The 18,459-nt window shown below is 34.6% G+C and overlaps 2 protein-coding genes and 2 pseudogenes across 2 annotated transcripts; 3 read left to right on the top strand and 1 right to left on the bottom strand.

Moving 5' to 3' along the window:
• Positions 1 to 1,053: 1,053 nt before the first annotated feature.
• LOC129309237 (probable amidase At4g34880) lies at positions 1,054 to 4,039 on the top strand. Its single transcript, XM_054950703.1, has 5 exons — positions 1,054 to 1,690; positions 1,884 to 2,095; positions 2,444 to 2,680; positions 2,767 to 2,959; positions 3,373 to 4,039. The coding sequence occupies exons 1-5, from the start codon at positions 1,139 to 1,141 to the stop codon at positions 3,736 to 3,738; spliced, it is 1,560 nt and encodes a 519-aa protein (XP_054806678.1). The 5' UTR covers positions 1,054 to 1,138; the 3' UTR covers positions 3,739 to 4,039.
• Positions 4,040 to 5,303: 1,264 nt separating this feature from the next.
• On the top strand, positions 5,304 to 7,683 carry LOC129308574 (probable amidase At4g34880; annotated as a pseudogene).
• Positions 7,684 to 7,813: 130 nt separating this feature from the next.
• On the top strand, positions 7,814 to 14,470 carry LOC129308576 (probable amidase At4g34880; annotated as a pseudogene).
• Positions 12,941 to 14,084, bottom strand: LOC129308575 (oil body-associated protein 1A-like). The gene is made up of 3 exons (XM_054949773.1): positions 13,846 to 14,084; positions 13,366 to 13,769; positions 12,941 to 13,239 (listed from the first exon to the last, which is right to left on the bottom strand). The coding sequence occupies exons 1-3, from the start codon at positions 14,082 to 14,084 to the stop codon at positions 13,052 to 13,054; spliced, it is 831 nt and encodes a 276-aa protein (XP_054805748.1). The 3' UTR covers positions 12,941 to 13,051.
• Positions 14,471 to 18,459: the final 3,989 nt, after the last annotated feature.

Genomic DNA, 18,459 nt, shown 5'->3' on the forward strand with positions numbered 1-18,459 from the left:
AATATTCTATACTGCTTTATTATTTTAAAGCAATCCCTTAGAGTTAAAATATTTTAAAATATCAATATTGAATCCCAAAAGGAAGAAAGAAAGAATTTATAATGGTCTTTTATTTTTAGTTTTATCTTTTTTTTTCCTCATGAAAAATGTTTAGTGGCGTCTTTAAAAGGAAAAACATAACATGGTCTTAAAAACAGAGAGAGAAAACAAATATTTTGAGACTAAATGAGGGGGATCCGGATTTCATGAACCATACCCTTTAAACGAGTTTAAATATTTGAATCTTGTAAATAAAAAAAACTATATTAAAAATTTATCTCAATTTGAGATGACAGAACCGAGCACAAAAATAGTTGTTGAAAAAGGGAAAAGAAAAAAATTAATAAAAGCCAAGACCCCTCTCGCCAACCTAAAAGCAAGTCTTTACACATTGTGTTGAGTCATGGTCAACATGTGAATAAAAAATTATCGAAGATACTCTTCTCACGCAATTACAAAGCACTCAGGGTTAAAGGGAGATTTTGCATCTCAAAGTGTAAATATTTTGATAAAAATAAATTTTTATTAATATTTTTTAATAATTTTATTTTATTTTATTATTTATTTTTAATATTTTTATAAAGAAATATATTAAAAATATTTTTAAAAATTTATATTTATATTTTAAAAAATAAAATTTAAAAATATATTTAATTTAATCAACTTTATTAATATATACTTTTTTTGATAAAAAACTAAAGCATTTTTTGAGAGTTTAGATATTTAATCTTTTAAAATATAATTATTGATTTTTTTAAAAAAATATTTTTATTAATTAAATTATTTTATATTTATTTTAAAATAAAATATTTTATTAAATAAATATAAATATAAAAAATATAAAATTAAAAGATAATTAATTATTTTATTGATACTAAAATTTGGTAAAAAATGCTTTTAACGGGCTAATATGGTTTTGCCATAATAGTCTATCATCGAATTCTACTCGGTCAATCCACGTGATCGACATGGCTTCCCTTCTGTTTTTTAGGTGTCAACTGTGAGAGCATAATCACTCATTCTTACTGGTCATTGCCACTAAAACTTCTGTTTATTAGTCTCCTGCTGCTGCTTCTGCTTCTGCTTCACTCACACTTTCATGGCTTCCCATTCGTCAGGGCTTAGCCTCTCTTTCATATTCCCATTCCTTCTTCTTCTTCTTCTCTCCATGACCATAAACACACAAGGCAAGCACCTCTCCTTCTCATCAATAAGAGAAGCCACGGTGAGCGACATCCAGCTTGCTTTTCGCAGGAACCAACTCACCTCCAGGCAGCTCGTTGAGTTCTACGTTCGCGAAATCCACAGGCTCAACCCTATTCTCAAGGGGGTCTTGGAGCTCAATCCTGATGCCCTAGCCCAGGCTGATAGGGCCGATCGACAACGACGTCGAAGTGCAGGACGTCCTTTGCCACGCTTGCACGGAATCCCGATTCTGGTGAAGGACAACATAGCAACCAAGGATAAGATGAACACAACGGCCGGGTCGTATGCGCTTCTGGGCTCTGTGGTGCCTAGAGATGCAGGGGTGGTCTCCAAGTTGAGGAGAGCTGGGGCTGTCATATTAGGGAAGGCTACTTTGAGCGAGTGGTCCTATTTCAGGGGAAGTAATTTACCCTCTGGTTGGAGTGCTAGAGGTGGACAAGGCAAGGTGATCGATTTCGTTCTTTCTCTTTTTTTGCCCTTACTTTAGTCTATCATGTTTTGGTGATATTGAATGGAAGGTAGGGCGTCTAATGCCTAGATGTCTTGACTTTTTTTGAAGATTGTATCCATTTTTTAATATTCAAATACAGCTCAAGTGGTGATAAATCGGTGCCTCCGTGTTATGGTGTTTACTGCAGAATCCATACACAATGAGTGATCCTTGCGGGTCTAGTAGCGGATCTGCAATATCAGTAGCAGCAAATCTTGTAACTGTGTCTCTTGGTACTGAGACTGATGGCTCCATTTTATGTCCTTCGGAATATAACTCTGAAGTGGGCATCAAACCAACCGTTGGTCTCACTAGTAGAAACGGCGTAGTTCCCATCACCCCCAGACAAGACACAGTAGGGTAAGTCAACTTGTGGTGATACATCAAATACGTGGTGATGTTCTTGTACAAATTGCAAAATTGTGTGTTATGTTTCCACATGGGTCTGTCTCATATGGTTTAAAATGTGTCATCTAATCTCATGATTTTTTTTCCTGTTCTTTATTATTCATGCTGATATTTTTCATTCAATTTTGAACGAGTTTAATCATGTGTGTATTAAAGTGATAAAGAATTCTATAGTTAGAAGTGTGTGGTATCATGGAGGGGCAAATGGTACATTTTCATCTGCAAATGCGTTTTTTGATAGAGAAGACATTCTGCAGTAAGGATACTTTAACACGTGTACAATGGTGCGGAATGTTGCAGACCTATTTGCAGGACTGTATCAGATGCTGCATGTGTTCTTGAAGCCATTGCAGGCGAGGACTTTAGGGATAAGGCAACCATTGAAGCATCGAAGTATGTCCCAAAAGGTGGATATGTTCAGTTTCTGAGAATAGATGGCTTAAGAGGAAAGAGAGTTGGAATAGTGAGACGCTTCTACGATTTTGGCAGTGATACTTTCTGGCAGAAAACTTTTGAGCAACACCTGAAGACAATAAGGTATATATTGAAAACTATTATGAATGGCTCAAAGCTGTTCTAACAAATTGTCGGGTAAGCTATTCATACTTTGATTCATATTTTAGGCAACGAGGCGCTGTTTTGGTTGACAATTTGGTGATAGATAACATTGATGAACTCTTTAATGGCTCAAGTGAAGACATTGCAATGTCAATTGAATTCAAAGTATCCCTGAACTCATACCTTAAAGACCTGGTTGCTTCCCCAGTGAGAACCTTGGCAGATGTAATTGCCTTCAACAAGAAACATGCAAAATTGGTAAGGATTTTGTTCATGTTTGATTTGTATGGAAAACTATATATAACCTCCTTGAACTATAGCTTAGTTACAACTTGATACATAAGCTTTTAAACTTACCATTTTATTGCCCTAATATTAAAACGTAGCATGAGGCCACTTCTCCCCCTCGCGTGATTGCAAACTTCTCATTCCCCTAAAGTATGAGACATCATATGATAATCACATCATTTAACTGTTATGAAATGTTTTCGTATCTGTGATACTTGAAGTATTTCATTTTACAGGCTGCGAAATAAAACATTATTAGACTATAGTTTATGAGAGTTATATATAGTCTCTCTTAATACATGTGATAGTAGACACCAAGTTAAAGTGGTATGGTGAAAATAAAAGTTTTTGTGAAGCATTTGACAGTGTATAGAAAATTGCAGGAGAAACTTGATGAGTATGACCAGGACTCTATGGTGGAAGCTCAAAAGACAAATGGAATGGGAAAAACAGAAAAGGAAGCATTATTAAACATGACAAGGTTGTCGCAGAATGGATTTGAGAAACTTATGAAAATGAATAGACTAGATGCAGTGGTGATCCCTGGTTCAGGCTTTAGTCGTGTACTTGCCATTGGAGGTTATCCTGGAATTGTTGTGCCTGCAGGGTACAAGAAGGACCAGCCATTCGGGATTTGCTTTGGTGGGTTGAGAGGCTCAGAGCCAAAGCTTATTGAAATTGCTTATTCATTTGAACAAGCTACCAAGGTCAGGAGGCCACCTCCGCGCATTCATAAGCTAAAAGCTTAAGTTAAAGTGAACAGAGGATGCCGTTGTTTGTTGCAGTCATCGCTTCCCATTTCTCAGAATTTGTGTGTTGTCGCCATCACTTTCCAACAATCTGAATCCAGTGCTAGTAAATTCTTGTTCAGTTCGTAATTATTTTTCATGGTCATCTGTGAATAAAGCAATTCAATTACAAATATTGAGATTTGAGACACTTCAATTATAAATATTATTGCCTTTTGGTCAATTCATCTGGCGGACAGGGCTATCAAGGTCGTCTTTCGGCTGGTTGACCACTGATTGCAACCTGAGATTGTCACGTTAATTAACTCATAATATGATTCCATTTTAATCCACGGGAGTTGAGTTTAGCTAAACATGTTAGTTCTCCAGTGAGTTGAGGTTTACATTTCCCTAAAAAAAATGCTCTCATTTGAAAAATGTCTAACATACAAAAGTATTTTCTAGAAAGAAAATAGGTATGTATATTTTTTATTCTTTATCTAAAAAAACAATTTTTTACCTACTAAATAGTGCATTAATGCATGAACATGACTTGAATATGATTATGTTGAATAAAAAGATGGATGTGTGCAATAAAAAAAAGGTCCATTTTTATATTAATGAATGAATATCTAATTTTTTAAAATCCATTATTATTTTGTAGTAATTCCCTAAATTAAAATATTTTGAAATATCAACATAGAAACTCAAAAAAGTTAAAATAAAAAAGAAAAAAAAGAATGATGTTCGATTTTGATGAATCTCATAATGATCAACACAGTAACCAAAAAATAGCAAACTTCATTTAATATAATAATAATAAAAATCTATGCAAAGTAAATACAGATGGTGAACAATGAAACATGGAAGAAGCTTCCCAATGCGAAGGTGTTTCTTATCTTGTTCTTATCCTTCCTTCTTGCGTTCTCGTTGCCGTGGACTCGAGGCCCACCCCGTGTACCCACTACTTCAGATTGCCACTTTTGCTAGTTACATCCACCATTTTGTTGACCCAAAAACAGTTTATATATTTTTACATTTTTCACTTTCATAAGGTAATATTATTTTTATAAACTTTGAAAATTATGACCGCTACTCATATAATATTATTTTTAAACTGATATACTAGAATAATATTTTTAAATTATTTTAATCATTTAATTTTATATAAAATTTTAATTTAATATTTAAATTTTATCAAGTATTTTTTTTTTAATCATTTGACTTTAATATCTGTTTTTTATATCAATCATTATTATTTTAAAAAATTAAATTTAATATATCAATATTTAAGTATGTTTTATTAATATTTAAAAATATAATGTAAAAAATTTTTATCATAAAAAAACGGGATTAAAGAATTGAATTGATATTTTTTTAAAAGTAAAAGATTAAATTAAAATTTATAATAAAGAACTAAAATATGCTTTCAACGTTTTTATGAACTTTGAAATTATTAAGCGCCCAACTTGAGAGCATAATCACTCATTATCATTAGACACCTGACATCAATGACCCTGTGGGCCCTACTGCATTGATTCCCTCCCACCTTGGACTACCACTACTAACGGTACAGTGAAGTTCAGGCACAAACGCTAAGTTGATTTCACTGATGCTTTTTTCTAGCTCTCCCTCACTCGCCCTCTCATGGCTTCCCGCTCAGAGATTAACCTCTCTTTCGTCTTCCTCTTCCTTCTTCTCTCCAAAACCACACAAGGCAAGCGCCTCTCCTTCTCATCAATAAGAGAAGCCACGATGAGCTATCTCCAGCTTGCTTTTCGCAGGAACCAACTCACCTCCAGGCAGCTCGTTGAGTTCTACATTCGCGAAATCCACAGGCTCAACCCTATTCTCAAGGGGGTCTTGGAGCTCAATCCCGATGCCCTAGCCCAGGCTGATAGGGCCGATCGACAACGACGTCGAAGTGCAGGACGTCCTTTGCCACGCTTGCACGGAATCCCGATTCTGGTGAAGGACAACATAGCAACCAAGGATAAGATGAACACAACGGCCGGGTCGTATGCGCTTCTGGGCTCTGTGGTGCCTAGAGATGCAGGGGTGGTCTCCAAGTTGAGGAGAGCTGGGGCTGTCATATTAGGGAAGGCTACTTTGAGCGAGTGGTCCTATTTCAGGGGAAGTAATTTACCCTCTGGTTGGAGTGCTAGAGGTGGACAAGGCAAGGTGATCGATTTCGCTCTCTCTCTTTTTTTGCCCTTACTTTAGTCTATCATGTTTTGATGATATTGAATGGAAGGTAGGGCGTATAATGCCTAGATGTCTTGACTTTTTTTGAAGATTGTATCCATTTTTTAATATTCAAATACAGCTCAAGTGGTGACAAATCGGTGCCTCCGTGTATGGTGTTTACTGCAGAATCCATAGACAATGGGTGATCCTTGCGGGTCCAGTAGCGGATCTGCAATATCAGTAGCAGCAAATCTAGTAGTAGTGTCTCTGGCTCCATATTATGTCCTTCCAGCTATAACTCCGTAGTGGGGATCAAACCTTCTGTTGGTCTCACTAGTAGAGATGGGGTGGTTCCAATCTCCCTAAGACAAGACACGGTAGGGTAAGCCAATTTCAACAAGTTGCCTAAACGTGTGTGTTTCTCTAAACAAGTCACCAAATTTGTGTGTTATGGACTTATGGTGCGATATGAATGTCTCCAGAAGCTTAAAACATGTCATCTAATCATGTGAATAGATCCGTTATCAGTTTAGTTTGTTATAACCACGAACATTCAAATGTTAAAACAATTATATTACTATTGCGAAATAGGATTTTCTGATATACAAAGCTTTTGAAGTGGGAATACCGTTAACAAGTGTGCTGCAATGGTGTGGGATGGTGCAGACCTATTTGCAGGACTGTCTCAGATGCTGCATATGTTCTTGAAGCCATTGCAGGCATTGACGTTAGGGATAAGGCAACAATTAAAGCATCAAAATATGTCCCAAAAGGTGGATATGCTCAGTTCCTGAGAAAAGATGGCCTGAAAGTAAAAGGCTAGGGATAGTGAGATATTACTACAAATTTAACGGTACTTCGCTGCAGAAAACGTATGAGCAACACCTAAAGACACTAAGGTAATGGAAACTATTATGCATCGCTTAAATCATACTAGTGAATTGCTGTAACATGTTGCTTACGTTTGGAATCAAATTTAGGCAGCAAGGTGCAGAACTGATTGACAATTTGGAGATTGATGACGTTGAAATAATCGAAGCTGGGGGATATGAATTCACTGCAATGCATGCTGAATTTAAACTAGCCTTGAACTCATACCTTAAAGCTTTAATTAATTCTCCGGTGAAAACCTTAGCAGATGTGATTCACTACAAGAACAAACACGCGGACTTGGTAAGCAAGTTGTGTATATCCCTACTCTTTGTATATGTTAAGATAATGTTAATTACTTTTAAGGTCGGTAGATCGAAATTATTATCAGACAATAATGAAGAAAAATATGTATATTTCTTCTTACTATGTATACTTGGAGCATTTGACCGTTTAAACAAATTGCAGGAGAAAACTGACAAGTATAGCCAAGACGTTATGGTGGTAGCTCAAAAGACAAATGGAATTGGAAAGAAAGAACAAGCAGCATTATCAATCCTGGCATATTTGTGCAAGAATGGAATCGAGAAAGTTATGAAAGTGAATAAACTAGATGCATTGGTGACCCCTGGTTTTGAGTTTTCTACTATACTTGCCATTGGAGGGTATCCAGGAATTACTGTGCCTGCAGGCTACAATGAGGGCAAGCCAATCGGGATTGGCTTTGGAGGTTTGAGAGGTTCAGAACCAATACTGATTGAGCTTGCTTATTCATTCAAGCAAGCAACTAAGCTCAGGAGGCCACCTCCACTTCATTAACCAAGAGCTAAGTTAAAAATCAACGTATCATCTTGATGAACAACTGTCCTGACAATTAACTATCAATAAATAAGTTCATTTGAGCAATAATGTCTTCTTTTTGCATAATTATTTGTTGAAGTTATCACATAAAAATAATTCAAAGTTAACTCTATCAAAAATTAATCAACAATTAAATACATCAAAGAATGTATGAAATTAAAAAGTGTAAAATTGCACAATTAGTGCTACTCTAACTTTATAAAGTATCATTTTAAATCTCTAATCCTAAAATCTTTAGATCTTGTTTGATTATTAGAATAAAATAGAATGGAATGGATTGAAAAAATTTAGATAAAAAGAACTAAATTATCCTTACTTTCATAATAAATATAATAAAATACATTAGTATATATTATAAATGTGAGAATCATCAACTTTATAAACTAAATTATGCTTTTTCCTTTTGAATGTGTTTACATATCCCTTTTAATTATCTTATTTTTACTTTTACTTTTTTAATTCATTCATTTCTAGTAAGCAAACGAGACCTTAGTTTCTAATGATAATTTTTACGTTAATTATTGTTATTTCAAAAAAAATAAAACTTATTAAAATTTTTAATTAACATTTAAAAATTTAATGTGGGCATTTTTATCATGTGAAGTTAAAGAATCAAATATATATTTTTACCTAATCAAGAAGGGAAATATTTTCTCTTATATTTGAAAACTCTTTATAGAAATAGAAGAATGACCATAGTGGACAAGAAAACCTGATATACATTCAAATTTGTATCTATTATTATTCATGGCAATGTATATTTGTGAAAACATTGTTAATTAGTGCTAGAGATGAAGGAACTGTTTGAAACTGTTTTTATTTTATTATTTTGATAAATGGTGTTTTGTAAAATACGTTCTGAAAATAAAAATATAATATTCTCACTCTCTCTTATTCTCTAAAATAATAATCTCAGAATACGTAAAAGTTGTTTCTATTTTTTTATTTTTCAGAACAATATTTTATTTGTTTTTTTAAATATTTTTTAAAAACACATTATCAAACAGATTATTTTATTCTTTTGTTTTTGAGGATAAAAAACTATTTTTAAAACGAGTTGCCAAACAGGCCCGAAGCTTTTAACAGGAACAGACACTAATCTAGTGACCATGAGACATATAGCACATTTCAGTTTCAGAGCAGTGGAGACCCATAGAATCTGACATGAACATTCACTCTCGTACATTATCATGCAGTTACATGGAAAAAGCAGAACAAGCTAGTGATTGAGGGATACATTCATACAAAGACCCTGGCAGCAGCGTCAGGCCTGCATTGGATTGGACCTCCCTCACATGGTTCAACAGTGGCGATGGGTGAAGAAGTTGAGGACGTAATTTAAGATTTTTGACGGAAAATAACGCATAGCAGAAACAGGGCCGCGTGCAAGGACATGATGATGCTTCATGAAATTATAGCAAACTAAAGATATGTGGATTGTGGCGCTTCACTCACACCCAAACGAAATGAGGACGGAGCCAGGCCTGTTGCTTCAAACTCGATGGAGCAGAGTGGACAGCGACTGCACGAAGGTCTCCAAATTATGAAATCCAAAGGAAGAGCATTTCCTCCTTCCATTTTGGTGAGGCATATAATCATTGACATTCAACACACTCACCTTTGACAAGACACCCATTCTCACATGTTCTCATTTCTCATATTCTTCTTGCAGAGACAAGATTGGGTAGTGAAGAAAAAGTGGGGAAGAGCTAGCCCAAGAGAACACAACCACATGTCATCTTTTGATTTTTGTATCACTTTTTTTTTTTTGTTTTACTTATTAGTTGTTTCATTATTATTTTTAGCACTATGAATACGTGGCAGTGAACGCGATCAGTACTCATAAAAATAAATCTATATAACATGTCAAAAAATAAACATAAAATTATAATATCTATCTTCCACCTTCTTATCCATTATACAAATACATGATTAAAGATACAATCATTGTTTTCTCTAGTCAAGACAACAACAAAAGGCAAATTGGATTGCTTCCGATCACTCAGGCAGTGAACATTATACGTATCATATACTGCCTTTGGCAGCGTGGGTTCAACTGATACTGCTAGCTCTCCTTCACTCACTCTCGAATGGCTGCCCATTCACAACTTATTTTCTCTTTCATCTTCCCTTACCTGGTTCTTCTTCTCTTTGAAACCATACAAGGCAATTCAGTATCGTTTTCAATAAGAGAAGCCACTGTAAGCGATCTCCAACTTGCTTTCCACAGAAACCTACTGACCTCCAGGCAGCTCGTTGAGTTCTACATTCAAGAAATCCGCAGGCTCAACCCTATTCTCAAGGGGGTCTTGGAGGTCAATCCTGATGCGCTAGCCCAAGCTGGTAAGGCCGATCGAGAACGACGTCGATGTGCAGGACGTCCTTTGCTGAAATTGCACGGAGTCCCAATTCTGGTGAAGGATAACATATCAACCAAGGATAAGATGAACACAACGGCCGGGTCATATGCGCTTCTGGGATCTGTGGTGCCTAGAGATGCAGGGGTGATCTCAAAGCTCAGGAAAACTGGGGCTATCATATTAGGGAAGGCTACCTTGAGTGAGTGGTCCCATTTCAGGGGAGGTGAAGTACCCTCTTGTTGGAGTGCTAGAGGTGGACAAGGCAAGGTATTTATTTTTCATTTTCCCCTTTTACTATGTGTTTGATTCTCTACAAGACTACAGGGTGTGGGATTTTTTCTTTTTGAAGATTAAATTCAATGCTGCTAAAAGATGTAGTATGATACAAATTTTAAAAAATAAAAATAAAAAAAGAGCTGCCCGGAACCCAATAAAATGTGTGAGACTGATGCAATATCAGTAGCCGCAATCCTTGCGGGTCTAGCAGTGGATCTGCAATATCAGTAGCCGCAAATCTTGCGACAGTGTCTCTTGGTACTGAGACTGATGCCTCCATTTTATGTTCTTCTGAATCTAACTCTGTAGTGGGCATCAAACCCACCGTCGGTCTCACTAGTAGAAATGGGGTAGTTCCAATCTCCCTAAGACAAGACACAGCAGGTAAGCCATTCTATTTCAAGTAGTTGCCTACACGTCTCAAAATTTGTGTGTTATGTTCAATACAAATGTCTCCTGCGGCTTAAAACTGTCATCTAATCTTGTGATTAATTTTGTTATAAGCATGGATAGTCAAATGTTAGAACAATTTATTATTGTGAATTGGATATTCTGGTATAAAAAAGATTTTGAATGTGGGAATACCCTTAACAAGTGTGCAATTGTTCTGTGGAATGGTGCAGACCTATTTGCAGGACTGTCTCAGATGCTGCATATGTTCTTGAAGCCATTGTGGGCATTGACATTAGGGATAAGGCAACAATTAAAGCATCAAAGTATGTCCCAAAAGGAAGATATGCTCAGTTCCTGAGAAAAGATGGGATAAGAGGGAAGAGGCTAGGGATAGTGAGATATTTCTACAAATTTGACAACAGTACTTTGCTGCAAAAAATTTATGACCAACGCCAGAAGACACTAAGGTAACCTAAACTGTTATGCATAGCTTAAATCATGCTAGTGAATTGGTGCAACAAGATGCTTACACTTGGAATCACATTTAGGAAGCAAGGGGCTATCCTGGTTAACAATTTGCAGATAGATAACATTGAAATGATTAAAGCTCATGGATATGAAACAACTGCAATGTTAGCTGAATTCAAACTAGACTTGAACTCATACCTTAAAGATTTGATTGCTTCTCTCGTGAGAAACCTAGAGGAAGTGATCAACTACAACAACAAACATGCAAACTTGGTGAGCATTAGACTATACCGCTTTTTATACATACTATTATTAGGGAGAATTTCAACCAAAAACCAGGGTGCAACTTAATTATTAATGGATTCTAAAAGAATCAAAAACTTTAATTCAATCCAAGAGAATTGAAGTGAAAGTAATTTTAAATATAAAAAGATTAAAGTAGCATTCATTTGTTAATTTGTCCGAAATACGAAATCATTAGCTGTTAATTTTCTTACTTCATTTATTACTTTATCAATATGAGCTGTAAATTACATGATTTGACCTATCAATAATCATACAAGACTTAAATATCAGTTGTTCAATCAGTTTGTTAGACAAACAGTAATATCAGTTGTTAATTTGCTAACTTGTTAATTTACTAATATCAATTGTAAATTTACAACTCATATTAGTGCTAACTTGTTAATTTACTAATATCAATTGTAAATTTACAACTCATATTAGTGAGTTAACAATTTAAGTAAGAAAATTAATAACTAATGATTTTGCATCTTAAACAAAATTAAGAAGTGAAGAGAACTTTTTTTTTGAGACTTGTTAACAATTAAATCACATCCCTTATCCTTAGTTAAAATTTTCCCTTATTATTATTGTTAGAGAATAGTTCAATAAAATTATTGTTAGAGAATAGTTCAATAAAATTATGTGTGTACATTTCTTCTTTACACTTGTGATATGGTAGCCACTTGAGTTTAATTTATTTAACGCAGATAGTCATAGATATATAGTTAAAATAAAAGTTGAGAGAGAGCATTGAAATATTCAAGCAAATTGCAGGAGGAAACTAGTAAGTATAGCCAAAACTTGATGTCAGCTGCTCAAAAGACTACTGGAATTGGAAAGACAGAACAAGCAGCATTATCAACCCTGGCATATTTGTCCAAGAATGGAATCGAGAAAGTTATGAAAGTGAATAAACTAGGCGCACTGGTAAGCCCTCGTTCTGATCAGCTTGCTGCTGTACTTGCCATTGGAGGGTATCCTGGAATTACTGTGCCTGCAGGCTACAACAATGGCAAGCCAATTGGAATTGCCTTTGGAGGTTTGAGAGGTTCAGAACCTACACTGATTGAAATTGCATATTCGTTTGAGCTAGCAACTAAGCTTAGGAGGCCACCTCCAATGCATAAGCAAAAAAGCTTGAATTAAAAATCAACAGATCATTCTATAAATAGATGATCCTGATAATGAGCTATTAATAAACAAGTTCGTTTGAACAATAATGTCTTCGTTTCCTCATAATTATACCTTGTAGCTAGTTATCACTTAAAAATAATCTGAAGCTAACCCTATTAAGAAATTAATCAACAGTTAAATACATTAATGAATCGATATAGACAGAAACTGCAATTCTTTTCTTCTGATACTCGAAGACTCTATTACTCTTAATTTGTAGATATAGAAGAATGAGTACTTTACCATAATGGACAAAAAACCTAGTATTTATTTGTATCCATTATTATTCATGGCAACGTATATTTGTGGAAACGTTGTTAGTGCTAGAGACGAAGCTTTTAACAGGAACAAACACCAATCTAGTGATCGTGAGATATATAGTACATAGATATATCTGACATGAGCATTCACAGGTCCCATATATAGAAAAAGCAGAACAGGCTAGTGATTGAGGGATTCATTCATACAAAGACCCTGGCGGCACCAGGGGGAACAGCATCATCAGGGCTCAACGGGACCTCCCTCAAAACGGTCTTAAGACCCTTCCCTCCTGCATTTGCCAGAGGATGGACTCCATGTGCAAGCCCTGATATGTGTTCTCTCTTCTCTATCTCTTTCTTGAGGTCAACCCCAAAACGCTGCGCAGCATCTGCACTCATGGGAATGAATTACGACTCATATCACATATAAGCAAGCACAAAGAAGAATATATATATATATATATATATGAACAGATGGCAAAACAAAATTAAACGGCGTGTTGTCAGGCACGCACTTCGGTGGAGGTCCTCGTCAATCTGGCCGTCTCTGGTGAAAGCCATCATGAGCTGAGGCAGGCCAAATGGGAAAGAGTGACCCTTGTCGATTTGCCAGACATGGTAGGTTTTGCCATAAGTCTTGCTCAGAGTATCCATTTCTTGGAGCTCGATGGGCAGTGGCAGCCTGGGCATGAACAGTATGGCACCCTTGATCTCGTAGAGGTGAGAGTGCCAGAGCTTCTTCTCCTCGTCCGGCAGCGTCAAGAACATGTGCTCCGTTATGATATACTCCACGCCGATCATCTTGCTTTCCTTGTCCGGCCCGTCGAAGATCAGGCACTGCCTCACCTCCTCGTTCAGGTGGCCGCAGAAGTGGTGAGCCTCCACGTGCCGCGTCATGTCGTCGGCGTAAAAATGGAACCTGCATCAATTCTGGGATTTAAAAGACCAAGAACGAATATATTAAACGAAGAGTGAATGAATGGATCAATACGGACGCGCAAAGGTGCTGGTGAATGTTGCTGATGGGGGCGAAGCTTTGGATGGCGGAAGTGGCGGTCTCGAGGAGGGAGGTGGCGATGGTGGTAGGTTCACCGGGGACTTCTGTGTTGTTGGACGCGGCCATGCTGATGAAATTGTGGCGTGGGAACCCAAGTGACTGGAGGTCAGATCTTATAGGTGGGGACTGCATGGCGAGGCTAGCTGTTAGCAGTACGTGATGGCATTGGGGTCGCATGCAATTTCACGCGTGGCAGAGGATACTGCTTACCTGCCTTTCTCCACCCAAATCTGCCACGTTCAAAACCCCAAATTCCGGACTCTGGAAGGGTGAGAGAGAGAGGCGGTTTAAAGGAATCGTTATAATATAATAAACTACCCGGCTTTGGATGGCTCTGCTCGTGGCTGCCATGGCTAGAGATAAAAATCCAGTTTCAGCTGGAGGTAAATCCTATCTCTGCATCTGCAAAAGTACAAAATTTCCATTCTATGTCTATGTAATTTAATTGAAATTTGTGTTGGTGAGCCAGTAATTGAGGAGAAGAAGCTGCGGAGTGATGGAGTCCGATTGAGAGCCTGTTTTGTCACATTTTGATTTTAATGAGCAAACTTTAATTTATGATAGCTGTTGTGTTTTTTTGGGCCAGCAGAAAAAAGAATGCTACTAGTCTAGTACGAGAGCATGAAAACTGGGGGAAACTTCAATAATCATGAGCTGAACATGTCTCAATAATATTCTCCCTAGAACAAATCATTTTCTTTAGACTACTAAAATATGGTCATTTCTCTCCCTCTCTCTCTCTGTCTCTCTCTCTCACTCACCTTGCAGGCAATGTTATTTGTGGGTCGCTTTAAATATGAGCACAATTTTTTTAATAGAGATTCAAATATTTTTTTCATCACATTGCAGGGGGACTAATTAATACTTTTTAGTGGAAACTCTTGTTGGTTTATTCTTGTGTTTTTTTCCCCCGACCATGATCTCCTTAAAGAAAATAAAATGCCAACTGACTTTTGCCACTACTGCGACACGAAATGTTTCAAGTCCCTGCACAGATATTAATCACGGGTCACTTTCAAAAAATAAAAAATATAATTAAAATTTATTTAAAAATCATTTCTTTTCTTGAAAACAAAATAACATTGTCAAATGATTATTATAAAAATATGTTAAGAGTTGACAGGTATACGTACTTTGAAGCGGTACAATGTCAGAAGATTTGAATTTCAAAATTAAAGCACGCAAATTGAACAACGAAAAAGGTTCCTGGTCAAAAAAAAAAAAAAAAAAAGCTGAAGGAAAAAAAGGAGACGAAGAAGGGGCTCGGCACGTCAAAGCAATCCAAGAGAGTCAAAAGAACATGTTTAGAATTTGAACTTTAGGTCCTTGGAGCGTATGTATGTATGTCCTTGGCATAAATAAATGAGCTCATCAGTATGTTATACAAAGTACGATAAGTAAACAAAGTATAAGCCGCTTTCATAACTTATTAATAGTATAAAGTTGGAAATTTTATATTTAATTAATTGATAATTCATATTAATTAGCTTATCCATGTACTCTCAATTTCTTTATTTCTTTAATTTCTTTTCTTTGTTTAGGATTGCTAGAGGGCCCCCCGTATTTTAGTCTCTTAAAATTAAAGAATGGGATGCTGTATAATATTAATTAAGAAAAAAGTTATCGAGTGTGGCTTTAAAATATATGAATTAGTTGATGAAAATCCACATTAAAATTCCACGCGAAAAGCAAACATAAACCCCAAATGCAAAAGGTGTTCAAAATTTAAATAATCTACTTTTCTTGTGAACAGGAAAGCATTTATTTTGTTGTGAGTTTCAAATAAGGCAGCAGACTTTGGCCCACAGGTAAATATATAAATTCTGGTATGAAATCATGTCTCAATTCGACAAAAAATATTGTTTTATCGTTGCATGCTATCAATATATATACATATACACACACAAATTTTTTAGAAGATCACTAATTGGTCAGAATCTTTTTAATATTATTGGCCAATTAACTTTAGTTAAATTTTAATTCTTTTCATTCATCAGTTCATTTTATTTATCATGCATCTCATTATTAAATTTTAAATATAAAATTTAAGTTTTATGGGAGTAGTAACTTTATCCATCTCATCCTTTTCATTTATCTTGTGTCCCTCAATATTGTCCTGTCTCTATCTTTAAGAATTCATGTATCTCATTATTATATTTTAAATATCAAATTCAAGTTTTATAGAAGCAGTAACTCTATCTGTCTCAACTTTTTCATTTAAATCACATCTCTCAATATTCTCTAGTCTCTATCTTTAAAAAATTATATATCTCGTTATTAAATTTTAAATATAAAATTTAAGTTTTACGGGAACAGTAAGTACACCCATTTCAGCTTTTTTATTTATCTCATGTCTCTCAATATTCTCTCGTGTCTATTTTTAAGAATTCATGTATCTCATTCATAAATTTTAAAATAAAGTTCAAGTTTTATGAGAGCAGTAACTTCATCTTTCTCAATTTTTACATACAGTGCCAATGGCATGAGCTTAAACATCTGAGGAAGCTTGTTGTACCTCTTGGCGAGCATCTTTATTGTCATTTGTATTGGATGATAGAAAATTATCTTGTACTCCACTACCACAAAATGGAATAAAAATGTATTAATTTATAGAACTTTTTAATATTGTTGATAAGTGTTTATCTATATTACTTGACTATATCTATATTATTACTTACGATTTTCTTGTATTAAACTTTAGCAATTTACAAAGATTAATTCTCTCACTTTTAAATTATTAGACATATAATTATATACAATTTCAATGAAAAAACATTTGTGTTATAATTTTTCTAACAATACACTATAAATATAAAATCAAAATAAGAAATATAATTGTGTTTTATATATTTTAAATATAAAAAAATACATAATTCACATTTTCTTCATCATTTAAAAAAATGAAAGGATACCTATCCAAAAGTTTTTATACCATAATCATGTATAGTAAAATCATCAAAAATTCAATCTTTTCATACTATATTTTTAATTTACTATAAGCTTGAGAAACAAAGACAAGATGTACATGAATAAAATATTCAAGAAGAAGAAAACATGATTAAATAGAGAAATTTTAAAAAATTTAGCAATCTTAAATGTGTTGATATAAATAACATTCAAGGTGTTTGTTTAAAAATTTTTAAATCCAATCCGGCATGAAAAAATATCTAATTTTTTTTAATCCACGCAGACACATTGCAAACAATTTAGCATAACTTTTAACTAGATGACATTATACAAATTACTGAAACTGAATTTTAATGCACACCCAACGCCCTTTTTATTTTTCATATAACAAAATGTAGATGCGATTATTTATTGAGCGTTTTGTATTAATTTTTTTAAATAAAATGTAATCATGACATGGTTTTTTTATATTTAGGTTGTTAGTTTTTTAAAACCAACACTAAAGAAATCACTTAACAAGGATGACACACACACACACATATACACATATGTATATTCAAGCCACGGTAAAGTATTACTATATTCGTTTACTAATTAAAATTATACTTTTTTTTAAAAAAATATGAGGTATTTTTAATTGAATTTTACCCTTCAATAAAGTAGTTACCTACTTTCAAACTAACATTATCTTTCCATATTCATTACTATTAAACTCCTCATAATAAATATAAAGTCATTATTAATATGGGTACTTTTAAAAAAAAGACAATGATTATATATCAAAAGATTAAAAATATCTTACATTTTTTAACATTCAACTTTTTAAAAAATGTCTTACATTTTTTAACGGAGAGAGTGACATATGCTGATATTTTTTAAAGAAAAAATGGAAAATAACTTGATTATGTAATATTAAATTGTAACATTAGTACAGTTATATACAATAAATTTTGTTGAAGAAAAAAGATTATATACAATACTTATTCTCTTTTCGCGATCTATGAAAATTTTATAATAATTAAAAAAAACACACAAAGAATGCGGCCCACTATGTTTTTTAATCTGCGTTGATGATCCAACATTTTCCAAATGAGGCACCGTGCATGAAATGGTGCGACGCGAATAATTATTAATTGTTTAATTACACATATGGCTTTCAAAACGCATCACACATGGATTTACAAATAATGGGGGTGGCAGATTTTGGTCTCCGCATCAAATATAAAAACAGGTGTTGATGTGAAACGTACGACTTTAAAGATTTGATGCGCGCGCACATCACACCTCCACGAAAACAAATTAAATGATGCACTCACAATCACACGTCATAACCACATTGACATTTCTTGATTTGACCATACCTGCGGGATCCATTATTCTGACTTTGGAGGCTTTTGCTGTTTTGATTTTGATTTGATTATGATATTTGTTTGCTTCCGATTATGATAAGGCTCGATTCATTCATGTCCAGATTATTTTATTTTCCGGCCTCTAGCAAATGAAGAGTTACTGGTTTTAGACACTTGAAGAACTTGATCCATTCCATACACAAAACCAATAAACAAAATAAAGTGATTTTCCTGATCAACCATTCATTGCAACAAATTTGTTCCTGGACTATAAGTCCAAGTTTTTTATGATCATA

This window comes from Prosopis cineraria, unplaced genomic scaffold (assembly GCF_029017545.1).
Source record: "Prosopis cineraria cultivar Desert tree isolate PC_DT_omini unplaced genomic scaffold, ASM2901754v1 PC4, whole genome shotgun sequence".
NCBI lineage: Eukaryota > Viridiplantae > Streptophyta > Magnoliopsida > Fabales > Fabaceae > Prosopis > Prosopis cineraria.

Excerpts from the sequence above, each read along its gene's own strand:
- LOC129309237 (XM_054950703.1), top strand. The coding sequence starts at position 1,139 with ATGGCTTCCCATTCGTCAGGGCTTAGCCTCTCTTTCATATTCCCATTC. Across the intron at positions 2,096-2,443 it reads CCCAGACAAGACACAGTAGG|ACCTATTTGCAGGACTGTAT; the intron begins GTAAGTCAACTT and ends GGAATGTTGCAG. Across the intron at positions 2,681-2,766 it reads CAACACCTGAAGACAATAAG|GCAACGAGGCGCTGTTTTGG; the intron begins GTATATATTGAA and ends TTCATATTTTAG.
- LOC129308575 (XM_054949773.1), bottom strand. The coding sequence starts at position 14,084 with ATGCGACCCCAATGCCATCACGTACTGCTAACAGCTAGCCTCGCCATG. Across the intron at positions 13,770-13,845 it reads ATTCACCAGCACCTTTGCGC|GTTCCATTTTTACGCCGACG; the intron begins GTCCGTATTGAT and ends GAATTGATGCAG. Across the intron at positions 13,240-13,365 it reads TGACGAGGACCTCCACCGAA|ATGCTGCGCAGCGTTTTGGG; the intron begins GTGCGTGCCTGA and ends CCATGAGTGCAG.